At 48.4% G+C, this 26,896-nt stretch overlaps 1 protein-coding gene and 1 pseudogene across 1 annotated transcript; one reads left to right on the top strand and one right to left on the bottom strand.

The window, feature by feature from the left end:
* Window positions 1–9,693: 9,693 nt before the first annotated feature.
* LOC120659109 lies at window positions 9,694–15,272 on the bottom strand. Its single transcript, XM_039937168.1, has 3 exons — window positions 14,917–15,272; window positions 11,781–13,443; window positions 9,694–10,110 (listed from the first exon to the last, which is right to left on the bottom strand). Exons 1-3 carry the CDS (start codon window positions 15,270–15,272, stop codon window positions 9,694–9,696), a joined length of 2,436 nt encoding a protein of 811 aa, XP_039793102.1.
* Window positions 14,874–25,506, top strand: LOC120659801 (annotated as a pseudogene).
* The last annotated feature ends 1,390 nt before the right edge of the window (window positions 25,507–26,896 follow it).

Below are 26,896 nucleotides of genomic sequence, written 5' to 3'. Positions count from 1 at the left end.
ACAGTGAAGAAAGAGCGCACCAGTCGAAGTGAACAACTCTAAGCCAGAAACGAGGCTTCGCACAGTAAATTGGATTCTCTCTCTGTATTCAATGTGTCCCATCAATGTACAGGGGTCGGGTATTTATAGGTGACGGTTCACCTACCATCCTCTGTTATTACACCGTAATGCCCCCTAACAACTATATTTCCGGGGTACAAATGTATTTTTACATCATTTGGTAAATTACATCCGAGCCTCTTCTGCCCATTTGGCCCATTACAAGATTCCCTTCGCGGCTTTCGAAGCGCTTACTCTCCGACGCCTTCCCTTCTGGTCTTCGACTTCGCAGTCGGCGCCCTGGTCTTCACCTCTCTTCGCTTCTCTTCGTCTTCGCCTGTGGCGAACCGGTCTTCGCCGTAGGCGCCTCGGTCTTCGTCACTCTTCGCTTCTCTTCGTCTTCGTCTGCGGCGAACCGGTCTTCGCTGTAGGCGCCTCGGTCTTCGTCACTCTTCGCTTCTCTTCGTCTTCGCCTGTGGCGAATCGGTTTTCGCCGTAGGCGCCTCGGTCTTCGCCCGAAGCTTGAAGCCCTTTGACTGCTCGGCTTGCCGAGCCGGGAGGAGACCTTGTCGTTGCATTCAAATTGCGCGCGGGCCTTCGGTTGATGGCCGAAGGTGGCGCCCCCAACAGTAGCCCCTCAGAGTCGTTGCCCATCCTTGGAGGGGCGATGACTTCGACTTCTTCTCCCGAAGCACCAACCTTCGGGCCTCGACGGATCGCTTCGCGGTCCGTCGAGGCCTGAGTCTTTTCAGTTCACCTGCTAAGCAACGGACCAGACATCGAGGCGTATTAGTAAATGCATTAAAGAGTTAATCAAAATTAATTTGACTTTTTTTCTTTGACGCGTCGCACGAGGCTTCCGATGCGAAATTCCGACATTGCCCTTCCCCGCGCGATCCCTCCGCGAAAATTCTGGAGGGGTAAAACAGATTTTTCACGTCCCCCCCTCCTATATAAGTAGGGGTGCTCGGGCGGGGGATGGTACGCTTTCTTTGCTTTCCGGCGCCGAACTCTCTTGCTTCACTCTGCTTTTGTGCCTCCTCGTCTCAGTTTTAGCTCCTCTCCCATCGTTTGTGCCACAGCGAACTCGCTTGGTCCTGCGATGGCTCCGAAGAAGAGCAAGTTCCCACCTACCACCTTCTTCGGTCTGACGAAGATGACTCTGGCGATGCTTGGAGAAATGGAGAACCAAGGGGTACTGACTCCTGGCCTTGGACGTGTTCCACCGGAGACGGACACCTACGCGAAGCCAAGAGAAGACGAAGTTGTGGCAGAACCGCCTAAATTATCCCGGCTCAAGTGCGCGGGCCATCACCATAAAGGCAACACCGGCTCAAACGCACTTAAAACGGAACAATCCTCGGTCTGTCGGGTAACGTCCCGATACAACCACCGGTTCTCGGATCGAACAAGCATACCCCGCACGAAGACGAGTCCAGAGATATTACAACCACAATTTTTACATCACAGGCATAAAAGTTATTACAAACTGGTTCAAAAGCATTAATACTAGACCAAACGTAGTAAAACAGTTATACAAGCCACAACTATAAGTTCAGAGTTTAAAACAGCGCAAGATAAAACACGACGGCTACAACACGTCGCAAAAGGACACCAGGCTAGCCCAAGCATGGTAACACTCGTCATAGTCATTGCCGGTCGCAGACGTCTCTCACTCTACGGACCAGCCAGGAGGCAACGAGCAAGGGTAGGTCAAGCTAGCGATCTGATCCTCAAAACTCATGCCTGAAAGAAAGTTCAACAGCAAGGCTGAGTATTCTAATACTCAGCAAGACTTAACCGCCAACGGGTATAAATAGCCCACTTTAGCTAGACTATGCAAGGTTTTGTGAGGCTCTGGTTTTCCTTTTGCTGAAAAGCAATAAAGAGTATGTCCTTACTTTTAAGTTTCAGCTTTCAAGATTCTAGTTGATTAACCATTCTATGTAAGCAACTACTATTCAATCATGGTAGAAAACTAAGTAAACATCAAGATTGATAAATAATATTGTTGCTCTTATTACTCTGTGTGGCAAATGGATCAAGCAGTCTCATTTCATCGTGAGAGGCGGACGATTCTGAATCGAAATTCAACCTTGCAAGGATAAACCTAGCACACACGTCTGGAACACCGTCGGGTCATTCCCAAACAACCGTTGACCTTTCTTTTCGGCTTGTGGATAGGAACACTCTCCCCGACTACAAGGCTCCAAGGTCCACCCTTGTCCCTTGAAGTCGCAGTGTTGCGCAACATAAAAATAAAACCTATCCCTAAGAGAGAGTGTCAGGTATATCCACTCCCCGGTCCAATCGGCTACTAGGCTTGCCGCGTACCATATTGACGGCATGTGGCTAGTACTTTCAAAGACTTAACCATCGCTACCACACACCACGACCTTAGCAAGTTCATTAACACAGACGGGGTCTCACATGAAGTTATGATATCGATCACAACCCCGTCCATCGTCCTTATATTGATAACAGAAGTAAACAAGCAATGCCTATAAAGCTTGCGAGTGACAGGCAATCACTCGACTTTTACCGGTCCTATAAGCTTAGCAAGTAGTCGAACTTAGGTCTAGTGTTCAGTACATAGGTTCCTAGGATCATGCATCTAGGGTTTCAATTTAAATCCTAAGAACTGTAAATGCACAAGTAAATAACAGTAAGTGATAATAATTTGAAATATAGGTTATGTCCGGGGCTTGCCTTCTCGATAGTTGCTAACTATTTCAGCCCTAGGCTCTTCCGAACTTTGGTCCGGGGCTTCAGTTAGTTCAGCAGTGTTTACTTGAGTTTCAATATCACCTCCGTCAGACTCCGGGATCAGCTCGTACGTCCCGTCCGATAAGGCAGTCGTGTCTATATGTAATGCAAGAACAACATTATAAATACACACATGGGCAATCATTTATAGAGTAGTTAAATACCAAATTTAACTACACAAGGCATCATGATCGACAGCACAAAAGAAGTTGACTAGCTTCATAAAATGAGTGGTGGTTGATTTCTATAGCAATTAATTCCATGTTTGCTAATAAATAAATAACTCAAAGCACAAACAGTAATAAATTTAGCAAAAATTACCCTAAGCAGAACGTGAACAGATTAAGCTACCCTGTAAAAATCATACCAAGACATGTAGCCATTTAATCACAACAATTCATTCATTCCGACAACACCTAGTACAAGCTTGAATTATACAGGTCAAACTAGAGCAATTCAGAAGCTCAAAATTTAACAGAAGGTTGACACAGAAATGATCTAGCAACTGTGAATTTTTCATGATTTTATCTATACAGAATTAACTCTGAGAAAATAAACAAAACAGAAAGTAGATTAACAAGATTCATTTTTAGCTCCTGTTCTAGTCATGCACTGATACTCAAACTTCCTGGACAAGCTAAGTTACTCAAAAAGAACATGCAGAAATATTTTCACGATTTAATATGAATAGAAACTATTTACCATAATTAAAGTCTACCAAACAAGGATTAAATCAAAGAAATAGCTACACAAGAGAATTGATCATGAAATTTTTATAGCAAAGCTAGTGTCACATAAGTAAACTACCATAAAAGTTTCACTGCAAGACATGGCTTTATACAGTATTTAAGAAAAAGATAAAAACAACCAATATTTATGCACTAGTAACACAAATCAAATTCTACAGCAAAAACTTGTAACTAAAGCCTAACATATTATGGTTCTAATGCATAGAGCTCTTCAAGAGGATTCCAAAACATCCAGATTTACTATTTTACGAATTTTCCACGAATTGATATTGAATTTCAAAGATCACAATAAACTATTACAAACAAGTCCCTGCTGGCACTATTCCTATGAGTCACTGTCTATTCACAAAACCCCCCGAAGTTTCTGGAATTCTAAAGCCGAGGTCCCTGGGCCGGGTCAGAGGGGGAGCGCGGGTTTGACCGGCGGTTTCCCGGCGAGGGGCTCACCGGCGGCGAGGGTGGAGGGGTGCGTGAGCTTCACGGGTTCAAGGCGCACCTCTGGGTGGTCTAGGGTTGCGGGGAGGGGCTCGGAGGCAGCGGCTCGACGGAGCAGGGCGGCTCGGCGGCAGAGGCAATCGACGGCGAGGGTGCTCCGGTGAGGGTTGGGCGAGGGGAAGCGGTCTGGGAGTTGCGCAAGGGCGAGGCGCGGCTAATGGTGGGGGCTATTGGGGGGAGCGGGTCTGTGGTGGCGGCTCCGCGGCGGGGTGAGCTCGCCGGGGTTCGGGGTGGTGCGGCGGCGGTGTTCCGAGGCGTGGGCGTGAGGGGAAAGCAAAAGAGAGAGAGGAATGGATTTCTGGGGCTCTTGTAGTGCTCGGGCGCTCGCTAGAAGGGTGCGGCGGCTTCTGCAGCGGGCTCTCCACCGCGACGGCGAGGTGGCGGCGGTGCGGGTGCTTCTGGACTTGGCGGCGCGCGTGGCACGGCCGGGGAGCTCCAGCGCGAGGCAACAGGAGGGGGAGGAGGAGCAGAGCGATGCATGGGTGCCAGCGCGAAGCGGAGTAATGGCCGAGAAAGCCCTCCTCGGCGCCGGCGGGCGGCGCTGTCGGTGGGCGGCGGCGAGAATAGAGCAGGGAGGTGGGAGATGGGGATAAGGGTCGTTTTGAAATTTCCAAAAATTCCAGGGACCACTCTGTAAACCAGCGATAACTTTTAAAATAGGGCTCAAATGAGTTGTACAACTCTGATCAAAGATCTACAACTTTGATGTTGTGCAAAAATTCATTTGATCAAAGATTCAAGATCTAAAATTAAAAACATTGAAGGGATTTTGAATTCTAGGAATTTTGTCTTTTTCAAAGCAAATTCACTTCAAACATAGACTTAAAAGCAAAATTTGCTGCCATGCAATAAATGCACTGAAATTTTGCAAAAACACCCTCCACAAAAGCTATAATCAGAAATAACAAAAGAAAGGACCTTGCATAAAATCATAATTACACATATAGCCTTTTATAATTACAAAAAGATCCTTTTTAAGCAATTCAAGCACATGATGCATAGCAAACATACACAATTACTGTGCAGACACCTTTTTAATTACTGTGCAGACACCCAGGGTGTTACAGAAGTGGTCGTCTTCAGGGACTTCTTTCCCGCTGGGCTTCGCTTCCCCCTCGATCCCGCTGTCATCGACATCTTCGCCCGGTACGGCGTTTTCCTACACCACATGACACCGAACTCTTTCGCCCGCGTCAATCTTTTCATGTGGTTGTCGAAGACCTGCCACCTCGCCCCGACCCCGGAGAACTTCGCTCGGGTGATGCGGGTGCACTACCAGCCGAAGAGCATCTCCGTTCGTGGCTCTGACGGTATCTTAACGGAGATGGAGCCCCAGTACGGGTGCTACACCTTTGCCTTTCAACATACTGCTCCCAGCCCCGTCGGGGCGTCGAAGAATAAGTGGCCGGGGGACTGGTCTTCGTTCTGGTTTTACCACAAGGTTCCCCTCGACCCGGAGACGAAGCGCCACCCTTTGGTTGTTCAGAAGCTTGGAAATTTGGGCGACACCCCGAAGGTGGATGTGGCTCGCATCCCTGCGAATGAAGCCTTCATGACCGTCCTTCGTGAGGTGTCGAAAGTGCTCAGCATGCGTGACATAACAGAAGAGTTCGTCGCATGCGGGTGCTTCCCCCTCACAAAGGGCTGGACCATTTCCTCCTGGGCTCCTTCGGAGAGGGAAGTTTATGGGCTTCCGATGCCCAACTTTAGCGAAGTCTTCGGACTTCGAAAAGAACGTAAGTTTTTTTTGCGAGGACAATAAGAACTTTTGTCTTCGTTTTCAGAAATAGATGTAGCGGAGGTGGAGACCCGTGCTGACGAGATGCTTGGATCAGTGTCCGGCAATGAATATGACTTGCTTCTGTCCAAACTTGCCGGCGCGCGAGGCAATCGGGTGTTTTCCTTCTTCGGCATCGAAGCCCCTCAGCGTGCTGCCGAAACTCTTCTTGCTGTTCAGAAAGCAGGGGGAAAAGTTGGAGGCACCGGTGGCGTCACTGCCACACTTGAGAAGAAAAAACGGAAAAAGGGGGCTCTAGCCCTGGCGGATCGAAACGCTCGAAGCTTCTAGAGTTCCTGACTTCCTCACCCCTTCGCAGCGCTAGGGAGTCCGAAGACAACGGGGGAAACGGAAATCCCGTCACCGCTTCTTCGCCTCCCATTGCCGCTCGTCCTATCGCGGCCGTCGCTCCACCGCCGAAGCCCTCACTGGCTTTAGAGTACAGCGCCATGGAGCCAGACAGCGATGACGAACTCGTCTAGGAGATCCAATCTGTCCTGGCGACCACAGAGCCCCATTCTAAAATTTAGCCGCAGCCCCTTCGTCTCTGAATTCGTCATCGACGTCTTTGGATTCGTCATCGTCGTCAAGCGACGAGGACGAGGAGGGGTCCGGTCATGGTCCTCAGGGACATGCCACTGCCCCCAAGACGGCCCCGACCGTCTCTGTCGGCGAGGGCGGCCGTGTTCCTGCCATCGGGTCTTCCAGCTGAAGGCCCACGACGTTCACCTCGACAGAGAGCAGCGGCTACCACGTAAGCACCTCCGACCCTGTTGAGGTGGCTGCCGCTCTCGGGATGCCGGAGGTGAAGCTGATCGGGGACAACATCGTCGGTAGTCTTCGGTTTTCGAGCAGCGATCGGGAGAGGAGATTCCTTGCCAAAGCCGGCTCCTCCTTCGGCTTTCCCCTTATGGAGAAGCACCTGATGTCCACCGGAGTGAGCCAAATTCTTCAAGACGTCGAAGACCTCTCCTTAAAGGCCTTCGTCGCTTCGCGCTGCGCCTCCCGTCAACTCAGGATTGACAATGAACGAACTTCGCAGTTGGCGAGAATGGAGGAGCGTGTGGTAGCCCTGGAAAAGGAAAAAACTGCTCTCGAGGAGGCACTCGTTGCTGCACGTGCTGAGGCGAAGAACCATGCCGAGGCAGCCAAGGCTGCTCGCCGGGACGCACTTGCTGCGGAGAAGGCCAGGGAAAATGCTGAAAAAGCTAAAGCTGAAGCCGAAGAGGCCTGGAGGGTTGCCGAAGCTCAACGTGCCCGTGGGAAAGATGTTGTTCAGCGATGGCGCACCGCTATCAGCTCCTTCGCAGATTTGGTGCAAACTGACATTCACGGCCTGCTCGCGAAGTTCGCTATTGACCCTCCAGAGATATCGCAAGAGGAGAACGTCGAAGTGGCGGAGCTCTTCCGCTGGATCCGTGCCTCCTTGGCGATTTCCAGATCTGGCACGGACTTCAAATGCGAGCTGTCCGCTACGGTTGCGGCACGTACTCTTAGTGCTGTCGTCTGTCGTTTGCTTCCAGCGGAGAGCAGTGCCTCTTCGACGGGCATCGTAAAGGCTCAGCTACGACTTCTTCAGGACTCATGTTTTGAATGGCCTTCGCTGGACTCCTTGCGCCCCGAAGCCCTTTCTGCCCTGCCGAAGAATATCGCCAAGAACTTCGCGAAGTACTTCCATGAAAAGGGGCAGCTACTTGTCGATGTTGAGCTGGAGCGCATGAAAGATCAGGTACCACTTCGCGTTTCTCAAGGTTCACTTTTTGTTACCGTCTTCGCTTATCGACATGCTTGATTTCTCTTAGATTCAAGAGAAGGCAGAAATCTTCACTCGAGGCTTCCTTAGCGAGGCTGAAGCCGGCAACTTGCGCAGCGGCGCTCCCGGTGGCGGTGAAGACGGAGCCCCTGGCCATGGCGAGGGCGAAGATGGCGGGGGGCAAGCGGATGATGCGCCGAAGATCGGCGAGGTGTGATGACTGAAGGCCGAGTGATTTTTGTAGTAGTGTAGTACTGAAAACAGAAGTATCACTATATCTAACGCCTTCGATGTCTGCGCAGGACCCTGCGTTGGCCCCTGCGCGGATCATCGAAGGTATTATTCCTTGGCGCTTGAATCGCGGGAATTTTTATGTTTCTGGTTTAACTTGGGAGAAGTGCCGTGCCCGTCGCCCCTGGCTTTCATTTGATGAGTTTTGGTCTGACCGAGAACACGTATATGACTATCGGAACGCCGATACAAAATGTTTCTTCGCGGAATTCCAGTGCAGTTCCGAAGAACACACAAAAGTTCTGTCTGAGCGCCGGCTTCGCCGTGAAATAAAACATCTTTTAGACACCGATAGGCCTTATAAAGCGCCCATGGGCCTTCTGGAGCCGAAGCCGGAGCCTGTTGAAGACATGGTTGCTCCGCATGAATTCATGTATCGTCGCCAAGGGATTTTTGACGAAGGCTCTTCTTAATGATGGGGTGCCCTCGCTTGCAGGAGTTGAATTTGAAGCATTTCTTCGCCGGACAGCCGAAGAAATAATAGATGTTGCGGTCCGCGAAGTCATATCTGACTTGGACCGCCTTATCTTCGACGAAGAAATTTTAGATGTAACTTCATGATTTAGTTTTCGTGGAGTCTTCAACTTAGCGCGAAGGGAAGAAATTTGTACCTTTCTTCGCTTTTGTGCGAAGTGTACACGTGCGTTTTCTTCGCTATTATTGCGAAGTGTAATTTTTCTTGTAGCGCGAACTGTTCTTTTTATATACAGATGAATATATTTATGCTTCCAAGTTTTATCCTTCGATTGTGCAAATTTGTATTTTGCGAAGCGCCACCCCCACTTTTGTACGGGCGAGAGGATGAAAGTCATCGACACCGCAATCGAGCGTATGTACGTTTTGCGAAGCGCCACCCCCCTTTGCTCGACTTGCGGGGGGCGATGAATTTTCACGCGTGAGATTTCAACTTTGGTTCTTTGCTCATCGACTTTCCTGCCCTGGGATCTTCGCTCATGAAGATTTTTTGTCTTCAAACTTCTGCCTTGGGCTCTTCGCTCGCAAGGACTTTTCTGCCTTAGGCTTTTCGCTCATAAGGACTTTCATGTCTTCGAATTTCTGCCTTGGGCTCTTCGCTCGCAAGGATTTTTCTGCCTTAGGCTTTTCGCTCATAAGGACTTTTATGCATTCGAATTTCTGCCTTGGGCTCTTCGCTCGCAAGGACTTTTCTGCCTTAGGCTTTTCGCTCATAAGGACTTTTATGTCTTCGAATTTCTGCCTTAGGCTCTTCGCTCGCAAGGACTTTTATGTCTTCGAATTTCTGCCTTGGGCTCTTCGCTCGCAAGGACTTTTCTGCCTTAGGCTTTTCGCTCATAAGGACTTTTATGTCTTCGAATTTCTGCCTTGGGCTCTTCGCTCGCAAGGACTTTTTCGCCTTAGGCTTTTCGCTCATAAGGACTTTGTTATTTAGTTGGAAGTAAAGCTAAGGGGAGCGAAGCCCCTATCCGAGATTGCGTCCCGTGCTTACTTCTTTCAAGCGTCATCGCTTGTTTTATGCGCCGATGACTCCCCTCTTCGCTTGGCGAAGAGGGATAGATGCTTCGGTGCCTTCACCATATTCCTGTTCTTGAGAGGAGTTTTTTTTCGGGGGACCTTGCTTATATTTCACAAGGGGTTACACAGGGTTCCGCCTCGTTAAAAACCTCACACCTCCGACGTCCAGAGTGAACGTGCGAAGGCTTCCCCCGTGAGGAAAAGAGTACGGTCCCTTCGATACATTGTGTGAATTTCTCGCAAACAAAAAATAAAATAAAAAAATTGCGGAAATAAATACTAAACTGTTGAGCCCCTTCAGTTATTTTTCTCTGCGGGCTCTTACATTGTTCCTACACATAGTACTTTTGCATCATATCTTTGTTCCATGAGTATGGGTCTTCGACACCTTCCAGTGTGCAAAGTCTGCAGGCTTCTGGTCTCACCATGGAGGCGACAATGAATGGTCCATCCCACTTGCTATGCATCTTCCCTTTCTGTTTGGCCTTCGGGATTCTGCGAAGCACAAGATCCCCTTCTTGAATCTCCCTGGGCTTCACCTTCTTGTTCTTCCATCTTTGAGTTTCTTCTTGGTATTTGCCGAGGTTGATTGCTGCTTGCATCTTTGCTGCCTCGATTGAAGGCTTTATGTCTTCCTCTATATTGTCCGTCCGTTCGGACGTCCTCCAAGATTTGAGCTTGATTTCTTCGGGCGTGACAGCTTCTTCGCCGTACAAGAGCTTGAACGGAGTAAACTTCGTTGTCCTTGACTGTCGTATTGTGTGACCAAATTACCCTTGATAACTCATCTATCCACTTCCCCTTCGGCAACTCGGTGATATTCTTCTTTATGCCTGCGAAGATGATGCCATTGGCCCTTTCCACCGCGCCGTTCGATTGCGGGTGATAGACCGAAGCGAAACATAGCTTCGTCCCAAGCTGCGTGGTGAAGTCTCTGAATGTGGTGCAATCAAATTGCTTGCCGTTGTCTACGGTGACTTCTTTTGGAACGCCGAAGCGGCACACAATGTTTTGCCAGAAGAACTTCTGCAAGGCTCCCGCTGTGATATCTCTGAGAGCCTTGGCTTCGACCCACTTCGAGAAATATTCTACTGCGACTGCAGCATATTTGTAGTTTCCTGGCGCCGTGGGCAAAGGCCCTACAATGTCGATGCCCCATCGAGCGAGGGGCCACATCGGAGGCAATAACTGCACTTCGTCTGGTGGAAATTTGCTGTATGGTGCACGCCTTTGGCAATTTGAGCATTTTCGGACCACTTCGTGTGCATCTGCAATCGCCGAAGGCCAATAGAAGCCTTCGCGAAAGGCTTTGCCTACCAATGCCCTTGTTGCAATGTGCGAAGAGCACATGCCTGCGTGAATCTCTTCGAGCAACTGTCGGCCTTCTTCACAAGAGATGCACTTCAGGAGGGGCGCGCAGACACCCCCTCGATATAGGTTTTCGTTGACGATTTTGTAGTTGCGAGCACGAAGAGCCATTCTCTTTTCTTCCTTGTCATCTTCAGGGACGAAATACCCTCGCAGATAGGCCATTATGGTTGCCCTCCAGTCTTCGCTGGTTATGGCGTTGATGAATTTTACAGGCTCTTCGGCGCAGTTGACAGAGCTCTGCTTCAGTGTTTCAAAGAACACATCTGGTGGTAGCGGATCATATTGAGCTGCGGCCTTCGCCAGTATATCGGCTTGCTTGTTTTGCGATCTTGGGAAGCTCCGTATGCTGAATCCGAGGAAAAACCTCTCCATGCTTCGGACGTCTGCCAGATACTTTGACAGCTCCGGCTTCAGTGCTCTATTGGTTTTATTGATGTGTCCGGTGATTAGCTCCGAGTCAGATCTGATGGACAGCCTTCGCGCTCCCAGTGCTCTTGCCTTGTGAAGACCTAGGAGCAGGCCTTCGTATTCTGCAACATTATTTGTGCACCCTTTGAAGTCTAGCCTCGTTGCATATTTCAATTGTGTGTCCGATGGGGCAGTGAGGATTGCCGAAGCCCCTGCCCCATCTCTCTGGTATGCCCCATCACATTCAAGCTGCCATATTGATTCTAAGTTCGGTGTTTCTTGCGAAGGCACCGCTGGAGTCCAGTTTGCAATGAACTCTACCAAGACCTGGGACTTGATTGTTGTTCTGGGGACGAAGTCAATTGTATGCTCCGCTAGTTTTGTAGCCCAGTTGCCTATTCTGCCGGAGGCCTCCTTGTTTTCAAACATATCCCGAAGAGGGAACGAAGTTGGAACTTTTATCTTGTGACTCTGGAAATAGTAGCGAAACTTGCGCGAAGCCATGACTACTGTGTAAGCCATTTTTTTCCATTTCTGAGTATAGTAGTTTCGAGCCACTCAGGGCTTCGGAGACGAAATAGATGGGGACTTGCTTAAGTTCACCTTCGATTAATCTCTCTTCGACGAGAGCTGCACTGACCGCGGCACCCGAAGTGGCGATGTACAGCAAGAGCTCTGCCTTCTCAGAAGGGCTGGACATGACTGCCAAGTTTTCTATAAATGTTTTCAAGGCTTCAAACGCCTTCGCTTGCTCTTCGCCCCATTGCATGTTTCCAGCTCCTTTCAGTGCTTTGAAGAATGGGAGAGACTTTTCTGCTGACCTGGAGATGAATCTGTTCAGCGAAGCCAATCGACCTGTCAATTTTTGAACTCCTTTCTTTGTGGTTGGCGGCTTCATCTGCCTGATTGCCTCGATCTTCTCAGGGTTCGCCTCTATACCCCTTTCTGTGATCATACAACCCAACAGCTTGCCTCTTCGAACACCGAAGACACATTTTTCAGGGTTTAGCTTTAGCCCGTGCCGGCGAAGGTTTGCAAATGTTTCACGAAGATCTTGTATGTGATCTTCTTTTTTCTTGCTTCGAACGACCACGTCATCCACATATGCGGAGATGCTTCTGTCTAGCTGATCCCCGAGCACTTTCTTGATCATTCTGTAAAATGTACAACCTGCGTTGCGAAGGCCTTCTGGCATCCTGATGTAACAGTATGTCCAGAAGGGAGTGGTGAAACTAGTTTTCTCTTCGTCCCCCTTATTCATGAAAATCTGGTGATAGCCGGAGAAACAATCCAGCATGCTCAGCATTTCTAAGCCGGCCACCACATCGACCAATGTGTCGATGCGAGGCAAAGGGTATTCATCCTTCGGACAAGCCTTATTGAGGTTGGTGAAGTCGATGCACATTCTCCATTTCCCATTCTTCTTCGGTACCATGACCACATTTGCCAACCACTCTGGGTATTGCACCTCGCGAATGACACCTGCGTATAGCAATTTCTGCACCTCACCCTGTGCAGCTTTCTTCCTCTCTTCAGACATTGACCTCTGCCCCTGCTTTATCGGTTTTGCCTTCGGGTTGACTGTAAGCGTATGCTCAATGACTTCTCGACTGACTCCTCGCAGGTCGGACGAAGACCATGCGAAGACGTCTTGATTGTTCCTCAGAAACTGTATGAGTCTTACCTCTTCGTGCTCCTCGAGCTCCTTGCCGATGATCACTAGATGATCAGGCACATCTTCGCATAATGGTACCTTCTTCGTATGTTCTGCTGGTGAGACCCCTTCGTTTTTATGGTCTCTTCGCATGTCTTCGGCAACAAATGTTCTTGTGTCCTCTTCGGTAGCCTCAATGGTATGCACAGTTTTGTTGGTGCTATACGCGTTATCTTCGCACCTGCGCGCTTCTTCTTGATTGCCGTAGACGGTCACGACTCCCCCTGCCGAAGGTATCTTCATGCATAGATACGACTGATGGATTACAGCTGCAAACTTCACCAGGGTGTTTCGACCGAAGATGGCATTGTATGGATAGTTGATGTCCACTACATCAAAGGTTATTGCTTCGGTTCTTTGTGTGACCCCTTCGCCGAATGTGACGTTGAGCTCTATCTTGCCGAGGGCCTCGATTCTCTTGCCTCCGAAGCCAATGAGAGGGTATTGCGATTTTTTCAGAGCTTGCTCTGTGAACCCCATCTTGACAAAGCACTGCCATACCAGAATGTCTGCGGAGCTGCCATTGTCGACCAATATCCTTCCGACGTCATTCCCAGCGAAGTGTACTGAATTCTTGCCAATGTTGGCTCTGATGACAAGGGGATCATTGTGAGGGTAGTGTTTTAGTCGAAGATCCGCCTGTGTGAAGGTTATTGGGACATGCGACCACGGAGTTCGGAAACATTTGCCTTCGCTCACATGAGAGACAGTTCTGATGTATTCTTTGCGTTGCCTCTTCGTCTCATGACCCTGTTCATTGGATCATCCTGAGATGGCGTTGATGATGTTAACCATGCTGCCGGAGGGTCCGTCGCCTGCTCTTTCCGGTATCTGTCCTGGCTCGAACTTCGGTGGTGGGGGTAAAGGCGTGGAGCTCCTTGACCATGTGTTGGCGTACTACGGAGCGGGTAGCATCGGCATCGACTGGTGCGAAGGTGGTGGCATGGATTGTTGCGAAGGCAATGACATTGGAGGTGTGTATAATGGGTTGTAGTTGTAAACTGGGTATGATACTGGCCAATTTGGTGTTGGGGTCCAGGTGGTTTGTGGAAGAGGAAATGAATGCGGTGGTTGCGAAGTGTAATTTACTGGTTTTGCTGATTGTGCATTTTTGCGTTCGAGCTCTGCCTTCGTTTCAATTGCGATTGTGCATTCATTGGTCCAATGACCTTGGTCCTTCCCATAGAAATAGCAAAATGGTGTTTTTTCCCTTCGGCCCCCCTTTTCTTTTCGGCCTTTCTGGTAGCGGTCTTCGCGATTGTATCTGTCTTCGCGGTTGGACCTGTCATCATGGCTGGGCCTGTCTTCGCGGCTAGATCTGTCTTCGCGGCTATATCTGTCTTCGTGGTGACCTCTGCCGCCCTTGTTCTTGTGGTGCCTGGTTTCACGTGACTCCTCCTCGGAGACGCTATTGACAGTTTTTTGCTTCGATTGGTCGGAATGCCATGGCTTCTGGTGCGACCTCTCACTATTCCTTGACTTCCTCTTCTCATTCATTTCTTCGAGCTTTTGCCTCTTCGCACAGTCTGATATGCAATATTCTTGCATTATCTCGAACAATTTGGTAACTGTCTTCGGCCTTCGTCGGGTTAAGTACTCCCCGCATGGGCCGAGGCTGATCCCATTGACTACTGAGTCGATTATGCTCTGGTCAGTGATGTCTGGCCCTCTTGCGCGAAGCTTTATCAAGCTCTGAAGGTACTCCTGTAAAGTCATGCTTCCTTGCTTCAAGTTATGGAAGTCGCAGGATGTGAGTTCGTCGGGCCTGACGGCTCGAAAACTTGAGCGCAACTGGGAACGAAGCTGGTTCCATGATAGAATGCTTCCTGTGGGTATGTTTGCATACCATCGCTGAGCCAGTCCTCGCAGTGCGAGGACAAGTGCCTTCGCTTTGCACGCGCCGTGCCTCCTCCGGCTGCCTCTATGGTGGCTTCGTATTTCAGGAGAAACTCTTCGGGATCGGATTCACCATCAAACTGCTGGGTTGAGGCGATGAGGACATTGTATCTCTTCCAACTCTTCGTACAATGGCGTTCTTCGCGGGTGGCCCCTTCGATAATACCCTTCCTCCTCTTGCTCAGACTGGTCAAAGATTTCTTCGACTGGTATAGTCCTTGTTCGGACCCTTGTGTTTCTTAGTGGGTTCGTTGCGACCGTGCCCTTCGGCAGTGGCTGCGGCGGCTGCGGTGCCTGCATTTTTTCGATCATCAGTCGTTGTGCTCTGATCTTCTCTTGTAACGCCTTGCAGTGAAGATCTTCTTCTGGCAGCTTGTTGTACTGCTCTTGCCTTTCTGCTTCAGTCAACATTATTTCCTTCCCCTTCGCCCTCGTGATGATTTGAGGCTCCGTAGATTCTTCCTGAAGAGCTTGTATCTTGGCTCTTCGCGCCTCTTCGAGGCGAGCATCAACCCTTCGCATTGCAGCGATGTCTTCGGCAGAGATGCCAAGGTCCAGCAGATCGACTTCGTGTTGGCCTTCTGCGATGTCTTCGACGGTGATGTCTTCGTTACCGGTTGCGGGCTCTTGTCCGGGGGCGGCTTCGTCTTGCGGAGGTGTCGTCGTTGTTGTCGTGTCTGTCGAAGTGGTAGTAGCTTCTCCCTTCTTCTTCGCCGCCATGTGGTGTGGCGTGGTGTGTCGAACCAACGGGTGGGCGCCAAACTGTTGGTGGAGAGTGCTTCCAGAACGGACGAACACTACAACAGTGAAGAAAGAGCGCACCAGTCGAAGTGAACAACTCCAAGCCAGAAACGAGGCTTCACACAGTAAATTGGATTCTTTCTCTGTATTCAATGTGTCCCATCAATGTACAGGGGTCGGGTATTTATAGGTGACGGTTCACCTACCACCCTCCGTTATTACACCGTAATGCCCCCTAACAACTACATTCCCGGAATATTCCCGGGGTACAACCGTATTTTTACATTATTTGGTAAATTACATCCGAGCCTCTTCTGCCCATTGGGCCCATTACAGCCCATTGGGCCCATTACAAGATTCCCTTCGCGGCTTTCGAAGCGCTTACTCTCCGACGCCTTCCCTTCTGGTCTTCGACTTCGCAGTCGGTGCCCTGGTCTTCTCCCTAGGCGCCCTGGTCTTCTCCTCTCTTCGCTTCTCTTCGTCTTCGCCTGTGGCGAACCGATCTTTGCCGTAGGTGCCTCGGTCTTCATCACTCTTCGCTTCTCTTCGTCTTCGCCTGTAACGAACCGGTCTTCGCGCGTAGGCGCCTCGGTCTTCGTCACTCTTCGCTTCTCTTCGTCTTCGCCTGTGGCGAATTGGTTTTCGCCGTAGGCGCCTCGGTCTTCGCCCGAAGCTTGAAGCCCTTTGACTGCTCGGCTTGCCGAGCCGGGAGGAGACCTTGTCGTTGCATTCAAATTGCGCGCGGGCCTTCGGTCGATGGCCGAAGGTGGCGCTCCCAACAGAGGAGAAGGGGAGAGAAGGGAAGAAAGAAAGGATAAATAAGAAGAATAAAAAATAAAAAAGAAGGGTATTATGATCATTTTATATCTTTTCTATATTTTAACAGTTAGATGGAGATGTTTTGCTAAATGTTCTTTTTTTCGAAACGGGAGCCATTTTTTGAGGAGCCAGAGCTTCGCCAAATAGAGCCTTAGAGAGAATTGCAAATAGACAGAGTTTAGAATTCCAGAGGTCTCGTTGGTTGATAAGAGCAAGGTTAATGATTTAGCCCACTGCTGGTTGTAAGAATTTTTGCTGCTCATCTCTCAAGCTACTTGTATAGTGATTTAGCTCTCTACCATTAACATATGGCTCACTTGTCTCTCTCACAAAGTTTTTTGGTTCCTGTGTCCGAGCTGGCTGTAAGCTTACAACCTGCTTCCCTTATCTCTTCTCTACTGTCACATCCGAGTTCAAAGGACAAACTGGATGTCTCTCATATGTATGCCAGGATCGGTTAAACATATATACGGTGGCTTAAGTGTACCACTACAGTGCCATTACATAACGATAGAATTAGGTGCAAATGGACCCGTAGGCCTAAACAAAATACAAATATAAATAAAGACATTCAGCGAGAGCGAGTCTTCCATTATTACACTGGCAGTCGTCCGGTGGATCGCCATCCTAGTACGGAGCATTCGGGTCGAAGTCATCATATTCATGATACTCCGCTTCCTCTCTAGCTTCTGAGCGCCGATAATGAAGAGCATAACAGGGGTAGAAAAGGAAACGGTGATGAGTACATCGAAATGTACTCCACAAGTGTGGGAAAACATGACATGAGGTTAAGAGCAAGGAAAACTTATACAAGTTTCGACACGCGCTAAAGCCAACACTCTAGACTCAACAAAAGCATCCTATTTACTACATGTGATTACTCCAACACACTCTAACACCTCGACCAACACCATCTTGATTTCCATCCGGATAATCAAGCACCACCATCAGATTCCATCTGGTTCCCGAACCAAACCACAAATGCGGTACTCCCTCCGTTCCAAAAAGAATATAAATATCGCTTCCCGAGAAGTCAAACACTTTTAATTTTAACTAAATTTATACAAAAAATTACAGACATTTGTGTCTTCGAATTGATGTAGTATAGAAATATATTACATGATTAATGTAAAGATACTTATGTTGTGATATATATTAGTACTATTTTTTATAAATTCAGTCAAAGTTGAAATTATTTGGCTTCTCGAAAAACAAGATTTATATTCTTTTCGAGAAGGAGGAAGTACATGTAGTCTTTGCCAGCTGGCGCCAACTGACTAGTACCTGCTGTATAGATGCCGTGTGTGGTCAGGTCAGAGTCAGAGTAGCCGGCTTCTCTGACCTGAGCCTGGGCCTGCAATAGTAGAATGCGGAGACCAGCCATCCTCCCTCGGCCTCGGGTCAACCTGTTCTTCCCATATTCCTCTTGGCAAGCAATGGCCGCCGCCGCCGCCTTGCTCGCCGTCTCCGTGGTGTTCCTCGTACCGGGCGTGCAGCCGCAGCAGCAGGACCCTCCCAATCTCTGCGGCACCAAGGCCAACGGCAGGTACGCCTAGCCCGACTGCTCCACCTCCGCCGCCACCTCCAGCCGCGGCGCCGCCTCCGAGGCCAACCTGCTCCGGTTCCGGGACTCCCTCCGGGACATGGACGCCGCCAACGCCAGCTTCCTCAACGCAACCTTCGGCGCGGACGAGGACGCGGTGTACGGCCTCGCCACGTGCCTCGCGGACGCCGAGATGTCCGACTGCGCCGCCTGCGGCCTGCCTGGCAGCCGCGGCCGCCGAGCTGCCCAACCCCAACAATTTCTCCGACCCGGCGGCCCTGAACAAGGCGCGGGAGAGGCTGAACGGCCGGATGCTCGCCGCGGCTTCGGAATCGCCGGCCCGAGTCGCGTTCGGCGACGAGCAGGTCAGCGCCAACGCGACGCTGCACGGGCTGGCGCAGTGCACGGTGGACCTGACCCCCGAGGAGTGCAGCCGCTGCCTGGCGACGCACATGGTCTGGCTGGGCGTCTGCTGCACCGACATGAACGGCGCCCGCCTCAGCGGGCCCAGCTGCTACCTGCGCTACGAGTTGATGGCATTCGCGCCCGGCACGCCGCCGACCAAGGCGCCGCTCGTCGAACCACCGCCGCCGTCAGCGGCAGCGCCAGGAGGTTCTTCTGGGACTGGAGGAAGCTCAAGTTCCTCGAGGAAAAAGCCCAGGACCTGTGAGTATCCGACCCGATCAATCGACGAATCTTTTTTCTTGTCTCGCTCACCATCGATGTCTCAATTGTAGTGTATATATATGTGTGATTTGTTGATGCAGACGTCGTACTAGCAGGTGCGCTGGGTGGAGTGGCCCTGCTTCTCGTCGGGGCTTGCATAATACTAGTAACATGGTGGTGCAAGGAGGAGGAGAGGAAGCAATCATCATCCTCGGGACGAGGCAGCCGCAGGAAGAGGATGGAGTCCCTGCTACAGCAGCAGCAGCAGCATCCTCGGAGGTACAGCTACTCTCAGTTGAAGCGGATGACCGGATCCTTTGCTCACAAGCTGGGCCAAGGCGGCAATGGCGCCGTGTACAAGGGCAGGCTCCCCGACGGGCGCGAGGTGGCGGTGAAGATGCTCAAGGAGGCCAAGTGGGCGGACGGCGAGGAGTTCATCAACGAGGTGGCCCGTATCAGCCGGACGTCGCACGTCAACGTGGTGACGCTGCTGGGCTTCTGCGTGGAGGGCAAATCCAGGAGGGGCCTCGTCTACGAGTACATGCCCAATGGCTCGCTGGAGAGGTACGCCGGCGGCGGCGGCGACCTGAGCCTGAGCTGGGAGCGGCTGCTGGACATCGCCGTGGGCATCGCGCGGGGGCTGGAGTACCTCCACCGCGGATGCAACGCCCACATCGTGCATTTCGACATCAAGCCCCACAACATCCTGCTCGACGCGACGTTCCGCCCCAAGATCTCCGACTTCGGGCTGGCCAAGCTGCGGCTGCAGAAGGAGAGCACCATCGCCGTGTCCATCGCCGGAGCCAGGGGCACCGTCGGCTACATCGCGCCGGAGGTCTTCTCCAGGCAGGTGGGGGCCGTCACCAGCAAGTCCGACGTCTACAGCTACGGCATGATGGTGCTCGAGATGGTCGGCGCCAGGAGGAGCGGCGTCGTCGTCGTCGTCGATGGTTCCGGGAGCTCGGGGGCGAGCAGCAGCTACTTCCCAGAGTGCCTGTACCGGCCGGGATCTGGAGTTCTGGACAGGTTCTGCGCCAGCAGCACGTGCAGTGGGCCTGAGGAGGAGGAGGTTCTGAGGAAGATGGTGGTCGTCGGCCTCTGGTGCATCCGGATGTCTCCTTCCGATCGACCCTCCATGAGCAGGGTGTTAGTATTGATCTCCACCGGGCCAGTCCAACGACTGAGCCAACATTGACTCGTATCCTGATCGGGGATGCCCAGCCCAAGATGAGGTTGGTGGGCCCCCGTCGCGCAGCCCTATAAAGTGGAGGCGGGATTAGAGGCTCAGGGCACGAGGTTTGCCCCGTCACAGTTTCCCACCGTCCAAACCCTAACCCGATCTAGAGAGGGGGGCCGTCAGCGACGGGAAGCACCACTGTGCCGCGCCGTCACCGCTACCGGCGCCGCCATCCACAACTCCGGCGACCCGCTGCGTCAACGGCCCTCGCCGACCTCGCCATCGCCACCGCGACGCCTCTGTGCCCTGCGTCGCTGCCCTAGAGCAGTCCTTCCCCAACGAACCAGTGATGGCAAGGTCGAATTCCTCAAGAATCAGTGAGTACTCCCACTTGATCTACTGCTAGTTGATCCAAAAGAACTAACAATGGTATCAGATGCCTCGATCTAGCGAGTAGATCTCGGTTGGGAAAAAAAAGAATCAGAAAGATTGAAGAAAGAAACAATTCCGATTCGAATCAGATCGACATAAAGGAAGAAAGGCAATACCTAATCCTAGCCAAGTCAAAGGGCGGCGGGATCTTCATGGTCTTCTCACCGCCGTAGCCACCGCCGTTGTGCGGGATAGATCCGCGCCGCCACTCGTCGTGGCGTGGTGCAGAACCGAGCCGCCGCTCGCCGCCGAGGCCCGTGCGCGCGGGCTCCGAAAAGGGCCTTCATTTGTGCGCCGTCCATCTTGGACCCGCCATGAGGGCACCCCGGCGAAGCTCCTCGGCGGAGCCGCGCGCGACCCGGCCGCACGCGGCGCCAGCGAGGAGGACCGCAAGGGCGCAGGCGACGGCGGCCGCATGAGCTTCTCGGAGCCGTTGCTAGAAAAGAAAACAAGCCCAGGGCCTTGCGCGCCACCATGGCAAGGTCATGCTGTGGCGGCCGGTCCGCCGCGGCGTGGCGGCGTCAGACCGCCGGCGGCGCCGCCGGCTCGTTCCGGGCTAGAGAGAGAAGGGGAAGAAGAAATGGAATTAGGGTTTTCCGGGCGAGCGGCCGAGCGCCGATTTTGCCCTGGCGAAAGTGACGGGCGACCGTCGGATGTGATCCAACGGCCACGATCGGCTGGCGCGCAGACGGACCGGTTTCGGCCCAGGTGGGGTGAGCGTGCGGGCCGAATTCGCGGCCCAGGCCCACGCTGTGGTCTGGGACGCGGGGGCGCTGTGCGCCGAGCGGGCCTTGGGCCGTTTTCAAGACCAGGCCGAGCGCACAGTAAAGAAAAGAGATCAGTATTTTTTTTCTCTCCTCATTTTCAGAAGCATTTCTGGGAGAATTTTGTATAGAATTTGATCTATATTCAATTTTGCACCAACATGTATATTGTTTAGAGAATACAGAGTACAATAATGCTTCTGAATATTGAATTTTCATGTTTTTGCTGCAAAGTAAAAGTCTCATCCTCTATTTAAATTGGAACCAACGGGAAAATTTAAATAGAGGAGTAGAAAGATATTTGTTTAAAGTTAATTTATGATATTGTTATTTTCTGACCAACGTTGGTGATAACAATATTATAATTTTAAGTTCAATGATTAATCTCTGACTTTTTGCATCAGAATGATCATTTTTTCAAAGAAAAGAGAAAGACAAAGAATTGTTTCTAAAAAGAAAGAAAAGTTTTCCGCTGCAATAAATAAAGATAGACTCAGATGAGTTTTTTCCCTGTGGGAAAAAGGAGCCTCTATGTTTAACGTTAAGAAAAGCTTCCGCTGTTGTATGTCAAAGAAAGAATGTTTTGGCACCATTTTGACATTGTAAGTATCAAGTTGAGCATTAACTTGCTCTTAAAAGAAAAGAAATTTAAAGTTTATTATGATGTCATTTTCCGACCAAAGTTGATGATGTCAATATTATAATTTTTATTCCAGTCATGTGTTCTATTTCTGCCCAACGGTGATATAGAATTGAAAGTAAAGGAAAGTTGTATGTTTTAATTTTGACCAACGTTAAATTAAGACATACAATTCTTCCCAAGTAGAGAGAAATTAACAGACAAAAGTTGATTCTGATCAATGCTACAGATAAAGTTTAGAGGTTACTCAGCTGTACAGTTGAGGTTAAGAAAGAAAATTGCTTGTTCCATTCTGACTTTTAGTTGATATGGAAAAGAGATACAACTGTTTTCAAAAAGTTTTTGGTTTCTCTCACTAAAGTTTTGCGAATATTGTAATTCATTAAATTTTCTGATTAAATTGGAACCAACGGGAAGATTTAATCAGAAAATAAAGTATATATGCATGTTTTAGTCATTGTGACCAAAGTTTATTCGTCCTTCAACAACAGTAAGGATAATGGTTGAAATGAGTTTGACGCATGTTCAATTTGACCAATGTTGAATTAAACATGTGTTACCAATACATTTAAAGTTTATTACCGCAAGTCGGAAAAGTTTTGGCACTTGTGCCATTCATATCCTGCATGACAGGGAAAGTTTTTGTGATGACTCACGAGCGACATGAGGATCACATAAAAGTGAAGAAATCTATGGGAGCTTTTAAAGTTATTCTAACAATTCCCACGCACTACTATAGTGGCATGTTGGATAGTGACTTGAAAAGAATCGAAGGACAAAAGAAAGTTGTATGCTAACCAATATTGCAAGAATGACTAGCAAAAGTATAGCAAAATGAAGAAATTGATGAGTTCTTGAAAGTGCAACAAATCAAGAACTCTGAAGAGCTCTTGAAAAGAAACGAGGAAATAGTACTCCCACTATTTTGTATGACTTGGTCATATGAATAAAGTTCTAGTAATGAAATGCTCCTCGTTCACAAGTGTTAAAAATAGTTTCGAAATTATGGCAGCAAAGTTTGTGCCATATTTCGAGGGGGAGAAAGATTAGAAAGACAAGAAAAATTAAAATTTAGAAAGAATTTCCCCGCAAAGTTAAATGTGATGCATTTTTAAAAGCAAAGATGATCTATTAAAGTGAATATGACCGACCAAAAAGGGAGTACAACGGTCATAATGTTGATATCCCAACCATAAAAATAAGCAAGATTCTTAGAGTTTTTCAGCTCTAAATAGGAAGAAAAGAAAGTTGAGCCTCAAAGCATCCGAAAGAAAAGGTGGTGCTTAAAGCAAGGTGGTGCTTAAAGCACTTTTCTCAAAAACATCCGAAAGAAAAGGTGGTGCTTAAAGCAAGGTGGTGCTTAAAGCACCCTTTGAGGCTTGTAAAGAACAAACCCAAACAAAAGCTCGAAGATATTCCATCTTTACAATAGATGGGATAATCTGGGGGAGTAAGTATGCAAAGAACTTAGGCTTGAAGAGAAGTGAGACTGTATGTTCACTCCTATGATTCAAGCACTACAATTGTCTCATCATATGTTGAGGTGTTGATTGAATGACAGAAATTGAGGTGTCTCATTCATCGAGGTGGCAAGAAGCCATAAAAGATGTCATGAGACCTAAAAGTTCCAAATTTATTTTGGAACATGGAATAAGTTTCTAATGGAGCTAAGACAGTAGGCTATAATGGGTCTATAAGATTGAAACGTGACTCCGGAGGGATCATGAAAAGTTACTAAGCACGACTTATGGCAAAAAGTTTTGTGCAAAGAAAAGAATAAGTTATAATGAGACATTTTATTCAGTCTCATAAAAGGATTCTTTTAGAATCATAATGCAATTAATGGCATACTGCTTTTAAATTGCATCAGATGGATGTTAGAGCAATATCTCCCGACAGAGATTTGCACAAGAAAGTATATACATGACATAACCATTTAGTATATACATGACATAACCAAATGGTTTTGTTGTGAAAAGAAAAGAATATTTAGATACCACTTGATGATATTAGATCATAGAATAGTAGTATCTAAAGTTTTATGAGAACAAAGAAAAGTTGGGTTTAAAGTAAAGGCCAATGCAAAATGACAATTTGCAAATATGCAAAATTCAAAAGACGGGAAATTCTTTTCCTGAAAAGATTCAAAGAAGGTTATTTTGACCTCTAGTTTTGATAAGAATAATCTCGGTAAAGAATCATTCGCTCTAGGAAAGGAAATTCACCGGAATAAAAGAAAAAGGGGATATCAGGACTATCGCAGAAAGCATATTAAGAAAAGAGTTCTAAAGATATATAATATGCATGCGAGTAAGCCTACGCCTGTCCTATTATCAAGGGTAATAGTTTTAGAATTTTCAGAATTCCAGGAACCGTTATATGATCGATCAAAAGAAAAAAGTTCCATGTGCTTCAGCTGTTGGAAGCAAAATTAGTGCTAAAAATAATTTACCCTGACATAGTGCAAGTATCCGGGACATTTTGGCAGAAGTCCAGTCCAGCAATAGATCACTGGAATGGAGTTATAGAATGTTTTGCAATTTTGCAAAATATTGTCAGCCTCATGCTAAGTAAGAAAGGAACATGTACTCTCAAAAGGATGTGAGTAAAAGGAATTAAGTTTCGGCGAGATGTTTAGTGAAGCCCACAGTAGTAGCTAACACTCGCGCTTGGAGTTTATTGTGGAAAAGCTCCAAAGCAAAATAGTTGTGATTCATAGGTTGTGTACCCAAAGTTTGGCATTATAAGAGGCTATAGGACAGGCAAAATGGTTAAGAAAATCATTACCCGGAATTGATAATGGTAGACAACAGCAATATACCATTCGAATGTTTTCACTCCTATGACAACATGTTAAGTGTGCTGCCAAACACATTAACAATGGCTTATATGTTGCAAAGGAGAAAATCCAGAATCATATGAAATCATGGAGCACCAAAGTATCAAACTAGTGTTTGCGGATCCGCTTACCGAAAGGCCTACCGTCCAAGTCGACATGGGTTTTACGGGAGGCCTATGATTTCTGGATTACTAAAGGGCCCAAAGAAAGGTTAAGGTCTTGTTTCAATACAGAAAGTTGCATTGTGGCTGTTAAGTCTGACGGTAACTAATAACTGTCATGATGAGGCACGCCCTACATACTGATCTGCAATGAGATGAGACCAATAGCAAAGCGACTAAAGAGAAAGTAAAGAGTTAAGTTCAAATTGAGAAATTTTAAAGTACAAAGGTGAGATCAAGGGGGAGAATGTTAGTATTGATCTCCACCGGGCCAGTCCAACGACTGGGCCAACCTTGACTCGCGTCCTGATCGGGGATGCCCAGCCCAAGATGAGGCTGGTGGGCCCCCGTCGCGCAGCCCTATAAAGTGGAGGCGGGATTAGAGGCTCAGGGCACGAGGTTTGCCCCCGTCACAGTTTCCCACCGTCCAAACCCTAACCCGATCTAGAGAGGGGGGCCGTCAGCGACAGGAAGCACCACTGTGCCGCGCCGTCACCGCTACCGGCGCCGCCATCCACAACTCCGGCGACCCGCTGCGTCAACGGCCCTCGCCGACCTCGCCATCACCAACGCGACGCCTCTGTGCCCTGCGTCGCTGCCCTAGAGCAGTCCTTCCCCAACGAACCAGTGATGGCAAGGTCGAATTCCTCAAGAATCAGTGAGTACTCCCACTTGATCTACTGCTAGTTGATCCAAAAGAACTAACACAGGGTGCTGGAGATGCTGGAGAAGATGACCGTGGCAGAGCTGCCGCTGCCGCCAGACGCACATGGAGCATCAGCACTTCAGCAGCAGCAGGCCGTTCTTTGACTGACTGACTGACTGACCGGACAGGCATGATGATGGTTCATCGTCACTAGCTCCAAGTTAACTACCGGAGATAACAAAAAAATTTCGTTGGTAGATGAATTGTTCGTTGACAGCGAGACGACACAGCCTAGTCTCTCGAAGATGCTCACATTGGATTACACGTACTCTCTATTTTTATTTACATATTATATTGGATTTGTTCTAAGTCAAACTTAATAAATTTTGATCAAACTTATATAAAACAAGTAACAACATTTTCAATACCGAATTTATTTCATTAGATCCACCATGAATTATATGTTCATAGTGCATAGATTAAATAGTATAGTTATTGCTATAATTTTCTATAGACTTGGTCAAAATTAGTCAAATTTGACTGAGGACAAGTCTAATATGACATGTAAATAAAAATAAAGGAGTATATGTATCCAGAGAGAAGTGAGTATGCATGCGTATTTTATGAGCATCCGCATTTGTATTGTGTTTGGGGAAAAAAACTGAGAAAAATAGTGTCATTGTCGAGATATGTAAATAAAAATAGCCATTCACGCTGTTAGCCATTCACGCTCCGTCTTAAAAAAACAAGTGATTCTAGGATTCAAATTTTTCCCAAAAACAAATTATCTTACCTTATTTAGAAAATTAATGTGCATGCAAGAATCAATTAATGTCAAATATAGGTAATAAATAGGAGTAAATATGGTCATTTTACCTTCTTTTTAATTTGTCCTAAACAATGTACAAAATAGCCCGCTAATAGCTGCCAGTCTGCTTTACACAGAGTAGCTGCCAGTTATACCAAGTCATCTCCAATAAATTGCAGCTTATTTTGATAAAAAAATTATATTGTGAACGTGAGGTTTTATTTTCGGATCCGGCTCTTGACGTGGGACACATGGGGTGTAGGTCTAATCACACTGCTTTGCACAGAGTAGTTGTTAGTTATACTTGCTCATCTCTAACAAATTTCAGACAATTTCGATTAAAAAAATTATAGTGTGAACACGAGGTTTTATTTTTATAGTCCGACTCTTGACATGCCACGTATAGTTCTAGCCACATTGCTTTGCGCAAAGTAGATGTCAGTCATACTGAGTTATCTCCAATAAATTTTAGTCAATTTTGATAAAAAATTATAGTGTGAACGCGAGATTTTATTTTCAGGATCCGACTCTCGATGTGGGGCCCATGTGCATGCAGTTCTAGCCACACTGCTTTACACAAAGCAGTTGCCAGTCATATTGAGTTATTTCCAATAATTTTCAGTCAATTTCGATATGCGGAACCCACATTTATATATGGGAACATATCAGGTGCAAACTAACCTCTCCGTGCAAACTATGAAAACTTCAATCTGGGTCATTGGATCAACATCCAAGGGGAGGGACGCATTGGGGTGGGAGGAGGAATTTGCAAAAGTGTGATTACCCAATCCAAGGACGGGTCCAGATTGTAAAATTATCCAATCTCCCATCCCCTTGAATATTGATCCGATGGCCCAGATTAAAATTTTCATAGTTTGCATGGAAAGGTTGGTTTGCACCTGATACCTCT

Source organism: Panicum virgatum, chromosome 2K, assembly GCF_016808335.1.
Source record: "Panicum virgatum strain AP13 chromosome 2K, P.virgatum_v5, whole genome shotgun sequence".
Taxonomy (NCBI): domain Eukaryota; kingdom Viridiplantae; phylum Streptophyta; class Magnoliopsida; order Poales; family Poaceae; genus Panicum; species Panicum virgatum.
Note: the sequence above shows the minus strand (reverse complement) of the source record. Positions and strands in the feature narration are given on the sequence as shown.